This window comes from Ruditapes philippinarum, unplaced genomic scaffold (genome assembly GCF_026571515.1).
Source record: "Ruditapes philippinarum isolate M1 unplaced genomic scaffold, ASM2657151v2 ctg5605_1_1_1_1, whole genome shotgun sequence".
In the NCBI taxonomy this organism is placed as follows: Eukaryota; Metazoa; Mollusca; class Bivalvia; order Venerida; family Veneridae; genus Ruditapes; species Ruditapes philippinarum.
Window position 1 is genome coordinate 1,799 of NW_026864088.1, and position 22,845 is coordinate 24,643.

The 22,845-nt window shown below is 33.7% G+C and overlaps 2 protein-coding genes across 4 annotated transcripts in view; one reads left to right on the forward strand and one right to left on the reverse strand.

The window, feature by feature from the left end:
- Positions 1 to 3,804: 3,804 nt before the first annotated feature.
- The window catches only part of LOC132724393 (hexosaminidase D-like), a gene marked incomplete at its 5' end in the record, with an annotated part of 49,955 nt that continues 30,914 nt past the window's right edge, over positions 3,805 to 22,845 (forward strand). For both annotated transcript variants that reach the window (XM_060709248.1, XM_060709247.1), the window contains 9 exon segments: positions 3,805 to 3,914; positions 4,469 to 4,556; positions 5,360 to 5,438; positions 6,082 to 6,167; positions 6,651 to 6,834; positions 7,376 to 7,444; positions 7,977 to 8,172; positions 11,092 to 11,174; positions 13,611 to 13,692. In XM_060709248.1, the coding sequence (XP_060565231.1) occupies positions 3,805 to 3,914; positions 4,469 to 4,556; positions 5,360 to 5,438; positions 6,082 to 6,167; positions 6,651 to 6,834; positions 7,376 to 7,444; positions 7,977 to 8,172; positions 11,092 to 11,174; positions 13,611 to 13,692 (977 nt within the window).
- Positions 15,137 to 22,845, reverse strand: part of LOC132724392 (uncharacterized) — a 32,885-nt gene continuing 25,176 nt past the window's right edge. For both annotated transcript variants that reach the window (XM_060709245.1, XM_060709246.1), the window contains exon 2: positions 15,137 to 21,135. In XM_060709245.1, coding sequence (XP_060565228.1) covers positions 19,791 to 21,135 — 1,345 coding nt within the window. In that variant the 3' untranslated portion in view covers positions 15,137 to 19,790. The remainder of the gene's footprint in view (positions 21,136 to 22,845) is intronic.

Below are 22,845 nucleotides of genomic sequence, written 5' to 3' on the forward strand. Positions count from 1 at the left end.
GAGGGGCACCTGAGGTCTCTCTCCACCAGTAAAGCTGGAACGTCGCCAAATTACCTATACTATGTCGGTGTGACGTAAAACCTAAATCAAACAAAACCAAATCAAACAAATATGTAAATTTTAGGTTGGTGCATTTAGATTTAAAAGGAGCGGCCCCTAGGATAGAATATCTGCAGGTGGTAAGTTATAAAAGAAAGAGTGCACTTGGTTACTTGGAAATTCTGTTACTTACTTGAGCAATATTTTGGTAAAATTTGGTTTCAAAATTAGCAGAAATATATTGACCACTTTGTATTCATTAAATTTTGATGAATGTCAGAATTGTGGCTTTGTGTAAAAAGCTGAAGGGTGAAAAGTAAAAGTTGCAGATTGTTACTTCAAGTTTAATGTTTTTATGCCACCGCAGCATCTGCGATGCGGTGGCATATAGCGATTCACCTGTGTGTGTGTGTGTTTGTTTGTGTGTGTGTGTGTTATATAGATTATATAGTGAACTTAAAAAATCTTCTTGTGAAAAACCACTTGTCCAATTTCAACCAAACTTGGCAGGATTGATCCTTGGGTAAAGGGCTTCCAAAGTTGTTCAAAGAATATTATTCCATGCAGAAATCTGGTTGCCATGGCAACCAAAAGGAATTATAATAATAAATTTTAAAAATCTTCTTGTGAAGACCCAAAAGGCCTAGAGCTTAGATATTTTGCATAAGGCATTGTCTGGTAGACCTCTACCAAGATTGTTCAAATTATAGCCCTGGGGTCAAAATTGGCCCCGCCCCGGGGGTCATTGATTTTCACTATATGTACATATAGTAAAAACTTAAAATGCCTTCTTGTAAAGACCCAAAAGGCCTAGAGCTGAGATATTTTGCATAAGGCATTGTCTGGTAGACCTCTACCCAGATTGTTCAAATTATAGCCCTGGGATCAAAATCGGCCCCGCGCTGGGGGTCATTGGTTTTCCTTATATGTATATTGTAAAAACTTTAAAACAATTCTTCTAGCAATTGACAAATGCTAGAGGTTAGATATTTGGCATGAAACATTATGAAGTGAAGTTCTAGCAAGGTTCTTCAAATTATAGCCCTGGGGTTAAAATTGCCCCCGCCCCGGGGGTCATTGATTTTCAATATATACATATAGTAAAAAATAAAAAAATCTTATTGTCTGAAGGTACAAGGCTTAGAGCTTTAATATTTGTTAAATGATATCATCTATAGGTACTCTACCAAAGTTGTTCAAATTTTGCTTCTAGTGTCAATATTAGCCCCGCCCCAGGGGCTATAGGTTTTCCTTATATGTATATAGTAAAAACTTACAAAGTCATCTTCTCTAAATTTACAAAGGCTAGAGTTAAGATATTTTGCATGAAACATTATGTAGTGAACCTCTAGCAAGATTGTACAAATTATAGCCCTGGGGTCAAAATTGGTCCCATCCCCAGGGGTCATTGATTTTCACTATGTACATATAGATCTTATTGTCTGAAGGTACAAGGCTTAGAGCTTTAATATTTGGTATATAATATCATCTAAGGGTCCTCTACTAAAGTTGTTTTAATTATGCCCCAAGTGTTAAAATTGCCCTGCCCCAGAGGCGATAATTTTCCTTATATGTATAAAGTAAAAACTTGAAAAATCTTCTCTGAATTAAAAAATCTTCTTCTCTGACAAAGGCTAGAGGTTAAATATATGGCATGAGACTTTGCGAAGTGAACCTTTACCAAGATTGTTCAAATTATAGCCCTGGGGTCAAAATTGGTTCTGGCAAACTGCCCCGGGGGTCATTGATTTTCATTATGTACATATAGTAAAAAAATAAAAAATATTTTTGTCTGAAGGTACAAGGCATAGAGTTTTGATGTTTGCTATATAATATCTGATCTATAGGTCCTCAACCAAAGTTGTTCACATTTTCCCCTGGTGTCAAAATTGGCCCTGCCCGGGGGCAGTGATTCTCATTATGTTCACATAGTAAAAACAGAAAATAAAACAAATTTTGTCTGAATGGGAGAAAGCTACAGCTTAAATATTTGACTTGAAATGTTGTTTGGTGGACCTGTATCAAGATTGTTTTGAATTAAACCCTTGGGTCCAAAATTTTGCCTTGCCCAAGGGGACAGTGACCTACTTTCGTGTCCTTTGATGTACAGCAATGAAATTTTGACCATATGCACAGTTTTAGTTGTAAAATTAAACTTTGATATCAGGTGACCTAGATTTTGATGATGTGACCTACTTTCTTGTCCTTTGATGTACAGCTATGAAATTTGAACCATGTGCACAGATTAAGATGTAAAGTGAACTTTGATATCAGCTGACTTGTCCTTTGATGTAGTCATATGAAATTTAGGCTGTGTGAAATATGACCTTCACCACCAAATTCACTAGACTCAAGTGCATTGATATATTCCTACTCTGATGTTTTATTGAGTTAACAACAGATTTAACCACTAATCTGATAATAAGAATTAGATAGGTCAGGGATCTATGCATTATGACAATCTACAAAATTGTATAGAAAAAAAAAATCTGTTCCTACACTACTATTTAGTCTTGTATAAATGCGGTGGCACAGCATTTTTCTCAAATGCAATCTTGTTTTTATCTAATTGTGGGACAGTTATTATCTGTTGTGTCCATCTCATCAGTTGATCAACGAAAATCTTTAAGACTGCATTTTGATACAAAAATGCCAATATTTTGCTTAATTGAGAAAACACAATTTCCATGTAACCAAGTCCACACTTTCCTTTGCAATTGAGTGTAGAATTAATTATTACAAACTTTTTGGTGGTTTATAGAAATATATCAGTGAAATATAAAATTGATATTCTCACTGTAGAAACAGTGAAATTATCATTTTGATATTTTTTGCACTGTTTTGAATTTAAGCCTGTTACGTTGTTTCATTGAAAATACCAGCATGGACAGTACTGGAAACCAACTTCATGACATGAGGTCGTAAATGACGTCACGTTGTATTATTATTTCAATTTATTTGGCGCGCTTTTCATTTTGTTTTAGGTTAAAATGTCTTCTTTGCATATAATAAATAGAATATTTGTTTAGTTTAGTGTAAGATTGATATATATTATACATCATGAACACCAAAAGTTCATATCTAACTTGTGGCTGTGCCACTCATGAAATATACTTTTTGGTGGTCACTCGGTGAAATATATTCAGATCCAACACTGAACTAAACAAATGAGCCGTGTCACGACAAAACCAACATAATGGGTTTGCGACCAGCATGGATCCAGACCAGCCTGCGCATCCGCGCAGTCTGATCAGGATCCATGCTGTTCGCTTACATACCCTATAACAAGTAGAGAAACTGATAGCGAACAGCATGGACCCTGATCAGACTGCGCGGATACGCAGGCTGGTCTGGATCCATGCTGGTCGCAAACCCATTATGTTAGTTTTGTCATGACGTGGCTCAAATATCTTCTATGCAATCAGGTGTTTATCTCATACTTTATTTAAATAATATTTATACATTTTTTGAAAATAACTAATTATCAGAGATCACTAAGGGCCATTATTATCTAGTTTCCCTATTCGAAGTGGTGTGGGGGGTGGCATATCAGACATATGACAACTGGGTTTGTAGTCAAACAGTGTTACCATTAGATCAATGCACCTGCCTCTTGATGGGCACCTTGATAATTTGTATATAAGATGGAGCATACATATAAAGTATATCAATTTCAAATAGAAGGCAAAAAAAAACTTGTTTCCTTTTTCATTTCATAGTTCTGCCTTTTAAAACAACATTGTTTAAATGAATATTTTGTTTCAGTTGTTTCCAATTCTAAAGAAGAATGGAGCTACAGGGTTGTTGTTAGAATATGAAGATATGTTCCCATATGTTGGTCAGTTAGAGGAATTATCTCAGAGATATGCTTATAGGTAAGGTGAAGGATTCTCAGTTGACAATAGTTTGTAGAGAACTGTCTCAAGCTTTTAAAATGTTTTTTCAGAGAACTGTCTCGGATATCATGATTTTTTATTGGTCAGTGCACATTCTCAGTTTCTGTGCCGGTTTCTGACCGATCATGTACCTGAAATCTGACCAATCATGTAACTGAAATCTGACCAATCATGTATCTGAAATCTTACTGAAATCTGACCAATTATGAATCTGAAATCTGACCAATCATGTGACTAAAATCTGACCAGTTTAAGCCTGAAAATTGTTTCTGATAGGATTTGTACAGATACAAGCCAGGTTAAACTTGCTCTTGTGTGATTAGTTGGTTCTACTCAGTTGCCCACACATGCCAGAAATAACACACAGAGAGGCACCTGAGGTCTGCCTCAACTAGTAAAGCTGGAAAGTAGCACATGACCTCTACTTTGTTGGTGTGACTTGAAATTTTGTTTTCGACTTTATAATGTTAACTAATTTTTCTTTTGAAAATTGATATGATAAACATAATGAACAAAGTGAATTTATTTTCCAGTAAAGACAATATAGCAGAGTTACTTCAGCTTGCCGAAGACAATAGTCTTACTGTTATACCTCTTATTCAGACATTCGGACATTTTGAGGTATGTGGTTTGAGTCTATGTCTTCTTTATTCAGTTTTATAGTCAAGCACATACATGACATAAACGCTTTGTAAATGATTTTTGATAGTGATCTAATAGTTCTTATAACTTCAATAGTTTTCCTGTCATCTCCTTCTAAAGTTCCGAAAATGGATGACATGTTTTTATTTATATCTTCAGAAGCCAATATTTATATTGTACTATCTATTTGCAAGGTAGAACAAAATATTATGGGAGTTTTGGGAACACCATGGACAAACTGTTTATCTGAAAAATGCATTTTATCAATAATTCTGGACTGTTATTGATTCAAGGTTATTTCTTATAATTATTATTGCATATTTTTATCTTTTTACTTATTTTTTATTACACCAAAATGATCCTTTTGGTGAACAAAATTGTTCAAATAATTTCAGTTTTTTTAAAAAAAACAAACTAATCAGTTAAAGGGTGCCAGGGGGACATTTTCCTGTATACATCATGCTGTACACGTATGTGTATCGAGAAATATTTGAAAAATATATGAGTAAATTAAATCATTTTGATATTCTTTATTACATAATGATTCTTAATTAATTTTTCCAATTTAAAAGGGGTGGCATAAAGATACAGAGAAAAAAAATATATGCGATGTCTAAATGTTATAATTTCCCAACCTGTGTGGTAAAACTATGGTAGTCTTGTATACGTAGAATATACAGGTAATTCAGATGGAATTTGTTGATACAAGTCTTCAATGTAATGTTTCTGAAATATTTTTATTTTCACATTTAAGGCAATGTTACTGTTTTATTGTTTTCTAGTTTGTGTTGAAGCATGAAAAGTTTAAAAGTTTGTGTGAGTTAGAAGGATACCCTAGTGCCCTGTGCCCATCTAATGCAGGTATGTAATATCAACATGTTTTCTGTACTCTTCTCTGAAATAATTTGTAAAATTTTATTGTTTTAAAATATGAATCATTTCAAATTCATAGTTTTGCTTTATATTCTTTGTTTCAAAGGGGGTGTAATTGGTTCGTTTTATTTTTAGCATAAAAGAAGAACTGAAATTGAATAATAATCAGGTTTGATAAAGCTATTTCTTTGTTTAATAATAAATAACAGTTTCAAGCCTTTGTTGGATAGAATATGATTAAGATTATAGAAGCTTCCATGGCATAGATGTTATGGTATTTGACATCAAACCACTTGCCCCTCACTGCTTTGGTTTTAAATCCAGGCATTAGGCACTTTGAATTCTTTCAAATGAGGAAGCTATCTAATTGAATGTCCATGATTTTACTTGTACCAAGGTGCCAGTGGCTCATGCCCGAAATAATGCTCAGAAAGGCACCTGGGGTGTTTCTGTACCAGCCAGTAAAGCTGGAAAGTCCCCATATGACCTTCACAATATTTGTGTAACTTAAAACCCCAAACAAGCAATTATAGTTTAATTTGCATCTATTGTGGGCAATCAGACAGTGAATTTAAAAATGCATGCTTTACAGTTTCTAAAGTTATTTATTGAACAAATGCACATATTTCAGATTCTCTGACTGTTATAAGTATGATTATAGATCAGGTGATGACTGCACACCCTGCCATACAATATTTTCATATCGGAGGTGACGAGGTAAGGAACAATACTGATTGAAGATAAATTTTTCTTCTCCCATTTATATCAATTTTTTTAGTACATGTATAATAATTTCAAGCCTCTAGTTTTTACCTTCTTTTTGGTTTAAGTTGGATTGCAAAAGAAGCTCTTGCAACTTATATCAATCACTTTCGAGTCCGTTTCCTGGAACCAACCTGAGTACTGTCATATGAAGAAGCATGGTTTTGATACAATTACGGAGTGAACCCATGATCCCTGGGTTGAGAGGCAGATACCTTAACCACTAGGCCTACGCTCATTTAGGCTACCTTCTTTCTGTATGTTATTCAAGTAATAACCATTTTGTCCTTGAGATGATGAAAGATATATTTTATTGACTTACCTACCCTATCCAAACTGGCATGGGTTGCTGGAGGTGAAACAAAGATGATTATAAGGCATGCCTGAGTGTATGTTACAAAGATTTAATTAAAACTTGTTTTTATGAATTTGTTACAGGTGTATCACCTAGGGGTATGTGAAAGATGTAAAAGGAAGATGTTAATGGAGAACTGGACTGTACAACAGCTGTTCTTTGCCCATGTTAGGGCTGTTTGTTTGTTCATCAAAGAAAAATACCCACATATCACAATCATAATGTGGGACGACATGCTACGTTTTCTAGAACTTCCTGTTCTTGCAGGTAAAATTTTGTTCTAATTCTTTAGTTTGGTTTGTATTTGAAGCTGTTCTCATCATGGGTTTCAAAAGTACATTTGTAGTAAAGCTAGGAAAGCTGGTCAATTTAGCTCAGTACAGAGTTAAGGTTCATATGTTGAATTAAAAACATTTTCAAAGTATAATGCAGGTTTACAGTGATAATTAGCTTGAAAGTTAATTGATCTTTACAGCTGAATTATCAAAAGAATTAAGCAGTATGTCACAGAAAAAAACAACAACAACAATTTATTAGTGATTTGGAATTTATTTACCAGCTTCTGAGGTTAAAAAGACATTCTCTAAGCTTAAACTCAGACCTTGGGTATTTGATTGGTCAGAAACTGCCACAGGATGTTCACTGACCAATCAAAATCCTGACCTTGTAGACTTTTAAGATCTGATTTGTAGCCCTACATCGACACTATAAAAAGATTACAGGCAAATATAATGTATGAAGAATGTCAGCTTTTAAAATGGTAATGTGTTACTTTGATCATTTCAAGAACTTCATATCATAATTTCAGAGTCTGGTTTAGGAAGTCTTGTAGAAATTATGGTATGGCATTACCTCCCCTCATTCCTGTTACCACCTGGTGAGTTATCTCCCTTGAATTTAATAATTTAATATTATGTTTATAAATTTTTTCATTGAATAATTTTTGTAAGTATTGTAATTAGTTTTCTGCTGCTCACATGTAAATTTATGACATTTAAATGTGTTTTTGTATTTATTCATTCATTTTAAGTTTGTGGCTGAGTGATTAAGGTCGTTCACTTCAAATCACTTGCTGTGGTTTCGAATCTTGTCAGGGACTTTGGATTCTTTCATGTGAGGAAGCTATCCAGCTAGCTTACGGAACGTCGGTGGTTGTACTCAGGTGCCTGTTCGTGTCTTCCGCCACTAGAAAAGCTGGAACTTCACCATATGACCTATACTGTGTCGGTGTGACGTAAAACCCAATCAAACAAACAAAACTAAATAAAGTTTTTTAAAAACATTATACATGTACTAAATTTTATTAAGACAATAGATAGTATTGCCAATTAGTTCTCTAGATTAAATGTTTAATTAACAAGTGCTTGTTTTTGATGTGGTTTAATTTTAAAGTTGTTTCAATATTGTAGATATATGGGATCGTTTTTCCAAAGTGTTTAGTAACATTTGGGTGGCGAGTGCTTTTAAAGGTGCTACAGGGGCATGTATGTATGCTACCAACATTATGTATCATGTGGACAATCATCTCACCTGGCTGAGTGTTCTAGATCATATCAAATCAAAGTTTGAAAACATCAAGGGTATTGCAATAACAGGCTGGCAAAGGTGAGTTGTATGATATATAGGTAAACTTATATCCAGTCCATATCCTATATATAATACAGTCAAAACCTTTTGTAGGCAATAACATCATTGAAGAGTCATTTTAACGTTGTATTTTTTGGGACAGGCATGCTATATGTACATACTGAATTATAAATGCCTACATAAGAATAGAAAGTTGGTTTACACATATTTTACTCCTATGTAAATATACAGTGTAACTTCTGAATTCGCGAACTTCAAAAATCCGGGAACTTCTGAAATCCGAAAATTTTTCATTCTCCCAAAATTTCTCCTGTGTTCTATTCAATAAATACCTCTGAGTTCCGGAACTTCCAAATTATGAATTCCGAACGATTTTCCTGTAAAATTTGGGTTATATCTTGACACCTTTTACAATCACAACCTGTCAAGCATGTCAAACACTTGATTAAAATGTGAAAAATCCAAAATTAGAAGTATATTGTGATGAAAAACAAAAAATAATGTTTATTAATAGCTGGTTCAACATAAAATTGTGCTTTTGTTGGGAGCATATAGCGTTGCACTTGTCCGTCTGTCAGGGCAAACGAGAGGACACTTGTTGGGTACCTTGAACACACGAGAGGACACTTGTTGGGTAATTCTATTCATTCCGTCAGTACTGTTGGGAATTTTTTTTGTCTTATTGGGTACTTTTAAACAAAAGAAGTACCCAATAAATGACCATTCGTAGGAACGTCCGCACTACCAAATAGGGATAGAGGGCCATCTAACTGTTAACAGAACAAAAGAGAACAATAGAATTCATTCCGTAACAATAGAATAAGGGGCCATGGCCCTCTATTAAACAAAAGAAAATAACAATGGAAACTCCTCTTAAACCGGATGGCAGACTTTGCTTAAACTTCCAGGGATGAACAACCTTAATGTGTAGATGGTAGTTAAGGAAGGAGTTTTTGCTGCAACCAAATTTAACAGAATTATGTCCCTTTGTTGATTTTTTCACTATATACCATATAGAAATTTTTTGAATGCAACTACTCTTAAACCGGATGGCAGATTTTGCTTTAACTTCCAGGGATGAACAACCTTAATGTGTAGATGGTAGTAAAGGAAGGAATTTTTGCTGCAACCAAATTTAACAGAATTATGTCCCTTTGTTGATTTTTTCACTATATACCATATAGAAATTTTTTGAATGCAACTACTCTTAAACCGGATGGCAGATTTTGCTTTAACTTCCAGGGATGAACAACCTTAATTTGTAGATGGAAGTAAAGGAGAGAATTTTTGCTGCGACCAAATTTAACAGAATTATAACCCTTTGTTGATTTTTTCACTATATACCATATAGAAATATTTTGAACGCAACTCCTCTTAAACCGGATGGCAGATTTTGCTTTAACTTCCAGGGATGAACAACCTTAATGTGTAGATGGAAGTAAAGGAGAGAATTTTTGCTGCGACCAAATTTAACAGAATTATAACCCTTTGTTGATTTTTTCACTATAAAACATGTAGAAATTTTGTGAACGCAACTACTCTTAAACCGGATGGCAGATTTTGCTTTAACTTCCAGGGATGAACAACCTTAATGTGTAGATGGAAGTAAAGGAGAGAATTTTTGCTGCGACCAAATTTAACAGAATTATAACCCTTTGTTGATTTTTTCACTATATACCATATAGAAATATTTTGAACGCAACTCCTCTTAAACCGGATGGCAGTTAATAAAAAGTTCCACATAAAAATCTTACATACAGATATGCATGCTCTTGTTTACGAGCACATCTGCACAGTGGGGGCATCCGTGTCCTTTGGACACAGTTTTAGTTTTTTCTAATGCTGAAGATTAATGTCTCTAGAATCTATCTGTCAGCAACAACTACATGTATATCAAATGATATTGTTTTTATATATCTATTTATTTATTTTGTCGGTTTCATGTCACGTTTATGGCAATTTTTCAGTTTACTGGTGTAGAAAGTCCTCAATTGCCCATCTTTACGTTATTATTATCACAAATAGGCACTTGAAATTGAATCACTGACTTTCTATAAGTTGGCTGGATAGCTTCCTTGCATTAAAGAATTCATTTGCCCTAGTGGGAATTTTAACCCATAAAGATTGGTTCCTGGTTTTGTTTTAAGTTTACACTTACATCATTTAGGTCATATTGAGACTTTTCCATCAATTGCTCAATAACTTTAGTTTTATTATAGTCACATTATGTAGTAATGTGTGAGTTTTTACATTATCAGCTTAAGAATGATAAATTGTACAGTAGAACTTCTATGAGTCGAACTTCGATTAGTTGATTTTCTCGATGTGTCGAAGTAAAATGAAAGTCCCGATTTTTCCCCTATATATTCCTTATAAAATACTATATATGAGTTGAAATTTTATGTGTTGAATTTTTTGATTTGTCAAACTATTTTTAGAGGGCCGTATAGAATAAATCAAGTACAATTTACCACAAATAAGTCGAAGTCCTTCGATTATTTTGACAACATCGATCTTAAGACTTTTTCACACCTTTTCTAGCTGTGAAGATGATTTCGAATCAACTTGTGTGACAGGTGTTAATAACATAGCCTTGTGTTCTAACAGCCTTTGTTTGCGTTTAAATGTGTGATTACGTGCTTTAATTGTTAAAAGTGGTATTTGAAAGTAAACAATAAGAACTACTTTCATTTGAGAACTTCCGTGACCCAGTGTCGAGTGATTATCACACGGGGATATATTTACTATAAGCTTGGTTATTTATCTCCCTTTCCTTTTGTTACACCCTTTGTAACTTGCTTGTATATATAAACAGCTCGAAATTTTGTCATCAAATTGAGACCAATTCATGAGTCGAAGTCCCGATGTGTCAAAGTTTTTACGCAAGTCCCTTCAACTTCAACTTACCTAAGTTCTACTGTATTTTCTATTTTGAAGGTATGATCATTATGCCATATTGTGCGAGTTGTTACCGCAGGCACTACCATCTTTACTTACATGTTTGGCTGTCATCAATAGAGGTATGAAGCAGCTATTTTACTTTATGACAAACGCTGTGAATTTATATTTTTATGCCACCGCAGCATCTGCGATGCGGTGGCATATAGCATTTCACCTGTGTGTGTGTTTGTTTGTGTTTGTGTTATATAGATTATATAGTGAACTTAAAAAATCTTCTTGTGAAAAACCACTAGTCCAATTTCAACCAAACTTGGCAGGATTGATCCTTGGGTGAAGGGCTTCCAAAGTTGTTCAAAGAATTACATTCCATGCAGAAATCTGGTTGCCATGGCAACCAAAAGGAATTATAAGAATAAATTAAAAAAATCTTCTTGTAAAGACCCAAAAGGCCTAGAGCTTAGATATTTTGCATAACGCATTTTCTGGTAGACCTCTACCAAAATTGTTCAAATTATAGCCCTGGGGTCAAAATCGGCCACGCCCCGGGGGTCATTGATTTTCACTATATGTACATGTAGAAAAAACCTAAAATACCTTCTTGTAAAGACCCAAAAGGCCTAGAGCTAAGATATTTTGCATAAGGCATTGTCTGGTAGACCTCTACCAAGACTGTTCAAATTATAGCCCTGGGGGTCAAAATCGGCCCCGCCCTGGGGGTCATTGATTTTCACTATATGTACATGTAGTAAAAACCTAAAATACCTTCTTGTAAAGACCCAAAAGGCCTAGAGCTTAGATATTTTGCATAAGGCATTGTCTGGTAGACCCTTACCAAGATTGTTCAAATTATAGCCCTGGGGGTCAAAATCGGCCCCACCCCGGGGGTCATTGATTTTCACTATATGTTCACATAGTAAAAACTTAAAATACCTTCTTGTAAAGACCCAAAAATCCAAGAGCTTACATATTTTGCATAAGGCATTGTCTGGTAGACCTCTACCAAGATTGTTCAAATTATAGCCCTGGGGTCAAAATCGGCCCCGCCCCGGGGTTCCTTGGTTTTCCTTAAATGTATATAGTAAAAACTTATAGTAAAAACTTTAAAAAAAATTTTCAAGCAATTGACAAATGCTGGAGGTTAGATGTTTTGCATGAAACATTGTGAAGTGAACTTCTAGAAAGATTGTTCAAATTATAGCCCTGGGATCAAAATTGCCCCCGTCCTGGGGGTTATTGATTTTCAATATATACATATAGTAAAAAGTCAAAAATCTTATTGTCTGAAGGTACAAGGCTAAGAGCTTTGATATTTGTTAAATAATATCATCTATAGGTACTCTACCAAAGTTGTTCAAATTTTGCCTCTAGTGTCAAAATTAGCCCCGCCCCGGGGGCAATAGGTTTTCCTTATATGTATATAGTAAAAACTTACAAAATCATCTTCTCTAAATTTACAAAGGCTAAAGTTAAGATATTTTGCAAGAAACATTATGTAGTGAACCTCTAGTAAGATTGTACAAATTATAGCCCTGGGGTCAAAATTGGCCCCACCCCCAGGGGTCATTGATTTTCACTATGTACATATAGTAAAAAAATTAAAAAAATCTTCTTGTCTGAAGGTACAAGGCTTAGAGCTTTGATATTTGGTATATAATATCATCTATGAGTCCTCTACTAAAGTTGTTATAATTATGCCCCTAGTGTTAAAATTACCCTGCCCCAGAAGCGATAGTTTTCCTTATAAGATAAAGTAAAAACTTGAAAATCTTCTTCTCTGAATTGAAAAATCTTCTTCTCTGAATTGACAAAGACTAGAGGTTAAATATATGGCATGAGACTTTGCAAAGTGAACCTTTACCAAGATTGTTCAAATTATTGCGCGGGGGTCATTGATGTTCATTATGTACATATAGTAAAAGATAAAAAATATTTTTGTCTGAAGGTACAAGGCATAGAACTTATAATGCGGTGGCATAGCATTTTTCTCAAATGCAATCTTGTTAAGAAATAAACATTGATTTTAGCTCTTCTGTTTTGAAGGAAAAGACTATTATGTTTGCTCTGTCGTTACTGTCATCTTCATGCAATATTCCTTTTTTAGCCGATTGTTTAATCATTGGATTTTTTTTCGCACCAGAAGTGTAATAAAGCAGTTGAATAAAACGGTCTTACACTTGTGTAATAACATTTTGACGTCACGTTATTTGCGTTATAAACAAACATAATGTAAAAACAGGCTATAAGTGTTACACCATAGGTGCATCAATGAAAACAGACTATTTTTTACTGTAAACTTTTCCTTATTTTGGATATGTGGTAAACAGAATATTATATTTATGTAAAATTAATGTGACGGTCTCCCGTTGTTAATATGTTTGCTTCATCATCTTGCTAATTTAATGTTACTGCATTAAATCTTACTGACCTCAAGCCTTTAATAGCAAGCAGAAAATGTCATTAAAATTTATATTTCTCATGTTTTAATACCATAAATAAACAGAAATATGTGTGGTTTTGCATTTAAATGTTTATTGTTATTGTTTTTTTTTCCCCAGAAACATTCACTTCTAGTATTCATTCAGATGTGACCCAGCAACTCCAATTTCAGGGTCTCCTGCCACTAAATCCATTTGAAGGGTAAGTTTAATACAATTAAGGTATGTATTAAATTTGATTTAAAGACATGTGTAATGTGTAATGTTATTTGTAAAGAAAATAATTTTCTCTATTTTTATTTTAGTTATGGATTTAAAAATCATTATGCATAAAATTGTTGGACATAATGATAGTGTGTTGCGAGTATAAATCAGGTCCCTACCTCAAAGGTCAAGGTCAAAAGCCATGATATGAATTTTTGTAAGAATACACTGATGTTTGTGTTGGTTTAACAATTCTGACATTCCTGGATGGATTTAGAAATAATTATGCATAAATAAATTATTAGACATTATGGCATGTCTTGAGCATGAATCAGGCCCTGACCTCAAAGGTGAAGGTCACACTTGTATTCCAAAGTCATAATATGAATTTTTTCATTCAAGTGTATTGATGGTTGTGTCCGGTCAACAATTCTGGTATTCATAATTAGGCATAAGTGTGTAAGACATGATGATGTGTTCGGCAAAGGGGTCAATTATTCTGTTCAAAGGTCAAAGTCACTCCTGTAACATATGTCAAAGTAGACATTTGTGAATACCCAATAAATTATCTTCTTTTGTGTATAGCTTTGTCATATTTATGCCTCCACAAAGTGGGGAGCATATAGCGTTGCACTTGTCCATCCGTTTTAGTTGTATATGGACTTTGAAATAATTATGCATAAATGTTAGGGCCGGGAATTATATTTGAATATTCAAAACACTATCCAATATTCAAACATTGAAAAACGAATACGAATATTCGAAAACAAAAAGAAATGTGTTTATTTTTTTTGTTATTACTTTAAAATTTCAATTGAGATCGTAAATTAAACCCTGGACCTTCACTTTACCAGGTTTTTATATGTTTGCATAATGCGTGTCAATGATTATCGCAGTAACTGTGAAAAGTTTTGGGTATAGATAATCAAAAGGGCAACCGTTTCACAGTTTGCAAGTTAGCTGTTTAACAGTTTATAATGTAAATAATTGGAGCGTTATGAAAGCATGGGAAGTGTCTATATTCTGTCTGAAGATATCTATTTCGTAGAAATTAGACTCCATGTGATATTTACTGCATTTTAGCTTAAATTATCTTTAGAATATTTTAAACCGTATTCAAAATTATAAATAAATAAAAATATTTATTTACAAGTTAAGTTTCAATATAAATATGTGTTATTGAGGCTTAGTGTTTGAAATTATTTTTTGTCCGAAAGGATGGCAGTATTTCAATTGAATCATAACACATTTACTTTTGGTAAATTGGCAAATAGTAAATCGACTGTTTATAAAAATAATTTAAAATAATATAAATACAAACTAATTAACTTTAACCTATACCAAGAGGCTAAGATGATTCATATTACTGTCAGTCAAGTCACATGAGTTACCTCCGTTAATAAGACAAATGATCAGCAGTCAGAGAAACTGAACAAAAAACAAACAAATTATGACTTTATTTCAAAAGTAAACATACATATTGATTAATAACAATAAATAAAATATAAAAAACTTTGACATAGTAATGAAGGTCTTTTTAATCGTCAGTTATTCCAAGCATATTAAAGTAATATAGAATACTACTCAATCAATTTAGGATACATATAAGTTAAAGAGAAATATTGGAATAAATGTTGTAAAAACGAATATTCGAATATATTGTAAAAATATAGAAAATGAATATTCGAATATCAAATTCCTTATTTGTTCCCAGCCCTAATAAATATGCTGCTTATTGTCCCCCGCCTTTTCGAAGAAAAAAGGGGGATATATAAAAAGGCTCCTTTCGTCTGACTGCACTACCGAATAGGGTTAGAGGGCCATCTAACTGTAAACAGAACAAAAGAGAACAATAGAGTTCATTCCGTAACAATAGAGTAAGGGGTCATTGGCCCTCTGTATAACAATAGAAATGGCCCCTTATTCCAATTGGGCCGGATGTCCGTCTGTCTGTCCGTCCATCTATCAGTCGGTCTGTCCAACGCACTTTCGTGTCCGGTCCATAACTTTGTCATTTATCAAAGGAATTGCACAACAACCAGACCCCTACTTGCTCATTCAAGGTCAACATTGTCTATTTGAGGGTATATGTTGTGTCCGGTCTATAAATTTCTTATCTTTGAAGGGATTTTGTAAATACTCATCACAATTGTTCACAACAATGAGAGAATATGTCATGCGCAACGATCGGTCACCTACCTCCAAGGTCAACGTCACACTTGGAGGTCAAAGATTAACATAGTCTGTTAATTATAGGGTATATTTTGTTTCCGGTTCATAACTTTTTCATATATCAAAGGATTTTGAAAATACTTGGCACAAATAGTCACTGTAATAAGACGATGCGAAACACCTGCATCCCTACCTCCAAGGTCAAGGTCACACTTAGAGGTAAAAAATTAACATAGTCTGTTATAGGGTATACATTGTGTCGATCTAGAACTTCTTCATAGTTGAAGAAATTTTGAAATAACTTGGCACAAAAAGTCATAATAGTAAGATGATATGTCAAGTACAACACCTGCACCCCTACCTCCAAGGTCAAGGTCACACTTAGAGGTCAAAGGTAAACAGAGTCTGTTAAATGGTATATTTTGTGTCCCGTCATAACTTCTTCATAGATCAAGGGATTTTGAAAATACTTGGCATAAATAGTCACAATGATAAGATGATATGTCATGCGTGGCACCTGTGTCCCTACCTCCAAGGTCAAGGTCACACTTAGAGGTCAATGATTTACATAGTCTGTTATAGGGTATATTTTGTGTCCGATCTATAACTTCTTCATAGTTAAAGGGATTTTGAAAATACTTGGCACAAATAGTTACAATGATAAGACACTATGTTGTGCATAACACATGCACATCTACCTCCATGGTCAAGGTCATACTTAGAGGTCAAAGCTTAACATTATAGATTTTTAAATTCCGTGTTTCATTTTATTTCTTTAATAAATTTATTGTTGCATTTGCAGATCTAGCATTGATCATAATTTTGGACTAAAAGTCATGAGATCCATACCTCAATCTTTTGAAATAGCACAATTTTATGCTTCATATAAAACTTCCCCGAGGCGGGGGAGTTTGGTTACTCTGTTACAAATTCTTGTTAAGATATATGATGAACAAAATTTAGCTTAGCAGTCCAAAGGTCAAGTTCATACTTGAATGTCAGAAGTCATGATATGATAGTGCCTTGATAGTCATGTCCAGTCTATGTCTTTTTGTCCTTCAGTGACAGATTTTGTAATAAACTTGGATTAAAGATATGGTTCTATAAACAATTTGTGATAAGTTTGTAGTTTAAAAATCAACGTCATGGTTTAAATTTTTATAAAGTGCATCAATGGATATACCCAGTCATCATTTTTGTTGTCCATGAATGAATTTTGAAATAACTAGGCATACCTCTGTTGCACATAAGGAAAACTTGTCACATTCAAAGGCCAGGTTGACTGTTAAAAAGATGATGGTTATACAATGTGAAAACACACATTAACGATGATAATGGAGAACCAATCACTGATCCAGGTGAAAGTGCAACACAATTTAATGAATTCTTCACAAGTATTTTTAAAAGGGCACCTAATGTCAATAACTAACCCGAATCATACAAAACTAGACTAAGAATTCATAATTCTAATTGTTTCAAAACTGACCAATTGTTTCGAATATCCTCAATATCTGAAAAATTTGTGAGGAACATGCTTAAAACTCTAGACTGTTGCAAAGCAACTGGCCTTGACCAAATAAGAGCTCGTTTCTTAAATCTAAGCTGCCATGCTATCTCAAGCCATTTGGTTAAAATAATTAACCTAAGTATTGATACAGGCAAATTTCCTACTGCATTTAAAATGGCTAAAGTAATTCCAATCTACAAAAAAGGGTAATAAATACAGACCAATCTCTGTTGTACCTGTTTTATCAAAAATCATTGAAAAGCATGTATCTGATAGTCTCAAACAATTTCTTGAAGACAATAACCTTTTTCATCAAAAACTGTCTGGGTTTAGAACAAATCACTCTTATGAAACTGGTCTAACATCCAAAGTAGACAACTGGATTGATCAAATCAAGAACAACAATCTTGTAGGAACCATATTTCTTGACTTAACAAAAGCCTTTGATCTAGTTAAGCATAAACTACTCATTGAAAAATTTAGTTGTTTTCAAATCATACATTACAGTGGATCCAATCATACTTAATAGAAAGATCTCAGAAAGTATCTGTTTCAGGTACCACATCTGAGTCTTTGGTTGATTCAGCTGGAGTCCCTCAAGGATCTGTCTTAGGGCCCATATTATTCTTGATCTATATAAATGATTTACCTTTACATCTTGAACACTCAGAAATGGATATATTTGCAGATGATGCTACAATAAGTGCTACAGGATGTTCAATTTAAAACTTCAAAAAGACCTACACTCTATTCAAGAATGGTGCACTCACGTTGCTATGATACCTAATACAGACAAAACTAAAGCTATGTACATATCAGCCTAAAAAAGACCCAACATTGCATTCATGCATCAACAATTACATCACTTCAATTACTTAACAATAATATAGAGTCCACTGAATCTGAAAAGCTTCTTGGAGTTCAAGTTGATAATTGCCTAACATGGAAACTTCAAGTGGAACAAACAATAAAGAAATGCAATAGCAATCCCTATCTCCTTTTATGGTTAAAACAATTTCTCAATTTACATGCCAGGAAACTTTTCTACAATGCTTTTATATTACCTCATATAGACTATTACTGTTCAATTTGGGGAAATTGCTCAAATGAACTTTTGAGAGAATGCTAAAATTTCAGAAATGAGCAGCTCGCATTATCCTAAATTAAGCTACAGATGCACCATCTGACCCTCTTTTCAAAGAATAAAGATGGATGAAATTTAATGACATGGTTGAGTACAAAAAGGCTATCCTGATATACAAATCATTACATGAAGAAAACTCACCATGCTACATGATAGGGAAATTTCAATTTGTCTCAACTTTACATTACAGAAATCTCAGATCAACAAACAATCTTAATCTACATGTCCCTAAACCTAATCTTGAGTTTTACAGAAAATCACTTTCTTATTCTGGAACTAAAATTTGGAATAATATACCACTCTATGTACGCCAGTCTGAAAATACTGAAAAATTCAAAAAAAGATTACATATAGTGGAAGAACTCTGGTTAAACCAGTACCATAGTATTATGTTAATATAATAATGTTTACTGAAGTTTTCATTGTTAATGTTCGTCATTGCATTTATAACTAGTTAATACTATGTTTTATAATTTTACATTGTCTTTTGTACAATTTTGATGTAAATATGTTGTAGAAATGTTGAGTTACATATGGAAGATTGTTTTGGCTAATATGTAGCCCCGTTAAATAAAGCCTTTATAATTATTATTATCATTGTTATTATTAAAATTCTACATTGATCATTGTGTCTTGTCATATTTCGGTCATTCACACACAGATATTTCTTTTGATACATGGGCTAACTGAGAATATGAGATGATATTTTTAATGTTTCTATATTATTGAAACACTTTTAATTGTAACCATACGTTTGATGCAAGTCAAGGGTCTCTACTTGGCCCAGCTTAGGGGGAGTGGACAGCATTTGTCTGTTACCAATGACAGTTCTTGTTATGGCAATTTTTCTGTCCTTAACTGTGTGAATGGGTAAACCTTTTTTGAAAAAAAATTACTGGCAAGAATCTGGGCCAGGGGCATTTGTGTTTACCAAACATGTTCTTGTTTAAAAATGACCTGACTCTTATTCATTTAAATAAAAAAATAAGAATAACACAGAATATAAGCAGTGAAATATAATACAAGCATATCCCCTTCATTTTAGCATAACTAAACTGCATTATTACACAGTAATCAGTGTATAGCATATTCTAAAATGATTTAATGTTTGAAAAAAAAATCTCAATGAGACTTGAATTTAAAGAAAATAAAAATCCATAAAATGTCTTCATCAAAAGTATTTGAAGTTTTTCTTTGTTATAAGACGTTTGTGTTTGTATTAAATGTAAATAGTTCACTCATATTTAGTTTGATTGCTGTCAGTATATTGGATTTACAGTAAATCAAAAACCTCAATTGTATCACTGTTATCAATGGTTACAACCAGTCTATTATGTTGCAAATTAAAGCTAGCAGACCTACTATTACCAACATCCCCTAGAACTCCCATTTTCCCCCCAGAATTCTCATTGATCTGAACAATTTTTGACTGCCCCGATCCACACACAAATATGTTTCCATGTTTGTCCGTACAAACACCCTGTAAGGAAACTAAATCAGGATCAGTGATTGTTGTCTTGTAGTTTCCCTCATGGTCAAGGACAATCAGACCTTTCCAAAGATCAGCCACATAAATCATCTTGCCATTACTGCTAACACTGATATGTCTGTTGCTACTGAAGATTGCATCGCCTTGTTTATTAGTTGTAATTGTTTGCAACAATGTGCCATTCATATCATGAATGTAAAGTGCAGCATTTTGATCAGAGATGAATAATTTGTTGTCTTTGTAGGCCAGTCCGTAACAGTAATGACCAAGCTTCAGTTGTTTGGTGGTAATAAGTTTGTCTCCCATTGAAACAAATTGGATGGTGTTATTGTTCAAATTTACTGCAAAGTTGTTTTTGTTTATTTGACAAATACTTAATGGAGGTGCATCAAGATCTAGACGATCTTTAATGGATTTTGTGGACAAATCAATAAGCTTTAATGTGTTGTTGTTCAAGTCAGCTATAAATAATAGTCCATCATCTGTGAAGCATGAACCATTAACATAACATGTCACCTTATCATTTACATGGGAGATGTTGACGTGTTTCTTGCTTTTCACAACATTCATTTTGTCTCTTATTTTTACAGTATTACTCACTAAAATTAATCCAAATGTCTCGAAGTCTTTCAAAGCATCCTTTATTGTTGAATCAGCAATGAATTCAACTTTAACATCTGATGAATTTGTCACGGACTCTGTTTCTGCTTCATTAGCTTCCTTGATTTGTTTCTGAGAAGTTTTCACAGTGACAAACTCCTGTGCTTTATTCCCAACAGACTTTGTTAGCTTTTGTGATGATAATTTGAGTTCATCAATATGTCTATGTAGGTTTTTAATCTCGTTCTCTAATTTCTCTTTGGCATTTTTGTACTTTTCCTCTAACGTTTTTAATGTCGCCTTTTCAAGTGTGTCCAGTATTCCTTCCATTTCTTTTCTGACTTGTCTTATTGACTCTACAGCCTTGTCCTTCTGTGCATCGAGCTCCTTTACAAGAAGTTTCTTTGCCCTCTTAGCGCCCTCAAGTTTAGTTTTTATACGAATCAGCTCAATATTTGTTTCATCAGCAACAATCTCCTTACACAAGTCATCAACTTCATCTGGTACCGAATGTATATGTTGACATGTTCTGAAAAATTTAATGTAAAAAAAATAATAAAATTATCAGAATGATTTGTTATATAAGTTAAAGGCTCATTTAATCTCATTAATGCTATATTTTGGTGCCCTATTACAGTTTACAAAAAATTACTCATTAGCCATACATTTAAAGCTAAGCCTTATTTTGTTTCTATTGCATTTTGGCAATATATAAGTACAGCTGGTAAAGTGAGTAAGTATTTTTATGCCCCCGGGCATATAGTAATTGAACCGTCCGTCCGTCTGTCCGTACGAGGTTAACCTAGAACTGCAAGTTGGATTTTTCTTAAGTTCTACCTGTACCAATGGCTTCTTAGTTTACACACTTACTAATCAATACAAAGTACATGATCTGGTCAAGTTACATAACTATGGCTTCCATATTTACCAAGTTATTGCCCTTTTCAGCACTTAGAAAATGAATAATGGTTAACCTTTATTTATTGACAGATATATTTCACATTTGGTACGAAGATAACTTGCACGGTATTCCTTCTTTTGATAGGGATAGGGATCAGTGGGTCAAGGTCACTTGTGCTAAAAATAGATTTTTACACTTTTGCCCATACAGCCTTTATTTATTGACAGATATATTTCATATTTGGTAGGTAGATAACCTGCATGTTATTCCTACTTGGGATGGATGAAGGGGTCAGTTGGGTCAAGGTCACAAGTGCTAAAAATAGATTTTTACACTTTTGCACATACAGCCTTTATTTATTGACAGATTTATTTCATATTTGGTTTGAAGATAACTTGCATGGTATTCTTCCTTTGGATGGAGTTAGGGGTCAGTTTGGTCAAGGTCATCAATGCTCAAAATAGATTTTAACATTTTTGCCCATACAGCCTTTATTTATTGACAGGTGTATATCATATTTGGTAGGATATTCTATAGGTGTCCGTTGGTCAAGGTCAAGGGTGCCAAGTATAGATTTCTTACATTTATATATATTTGATGAAGTTGAATATTTATCACTTCACAAGTCATAGCAATGACTTGGCAACTTATATATTTCACAATTACAAAATGCCATGACTCTGTCAAGCTATATAACTTGTGTTTACAATTTTTTGGCAATTTTTCTGTCCATAACTGAGTGAATGGGTAAACATTTTTTGAAATAAAACTTACTGACAAGAATCGGAGCCGGGGGGCATTTGTGTTTAACAAACACGTTCTTGTTTTACAATACTTCCTTCTTACATCTTTATTATGCCCCCTTCAAAGAAGATGGGGTATATTGTTTTGCAAATGTCTGTCTGTTTGTCTGTCAGACTGTCCGTCGGTAGACCACATGGTTTCCCCTGATTATCTTAAAAACTATTTACCACAAAGACTTCATATTTCACATACTGATTGGTCATTATGCTGAGGCAGTTTGTCTTACTTAGGTAACATGGCATTAGAAATATCTGTAAACTCTACCAAGACTGTTCAAATTATAGCCCTGGGGTCAAAATTTGCCAGCCTCGAGGGTCATAGATTTTCCTTAAAATCATGTATATAGTAAAAACTTAAAAAATCTAATTGTCTGAAGGTACAAAACTTAGAGCTTAGATATTTGGTATGTAATATTATCTATAGTTCCTTTACAAAAGTTGTTTAAAATTAGCCCTTAATGTAAAAAAGGCCCCACCCCAGGGGTCATAGGTTTTTCTTATATGTATATATAGTAAAATCTTATAAAGCTTCTCC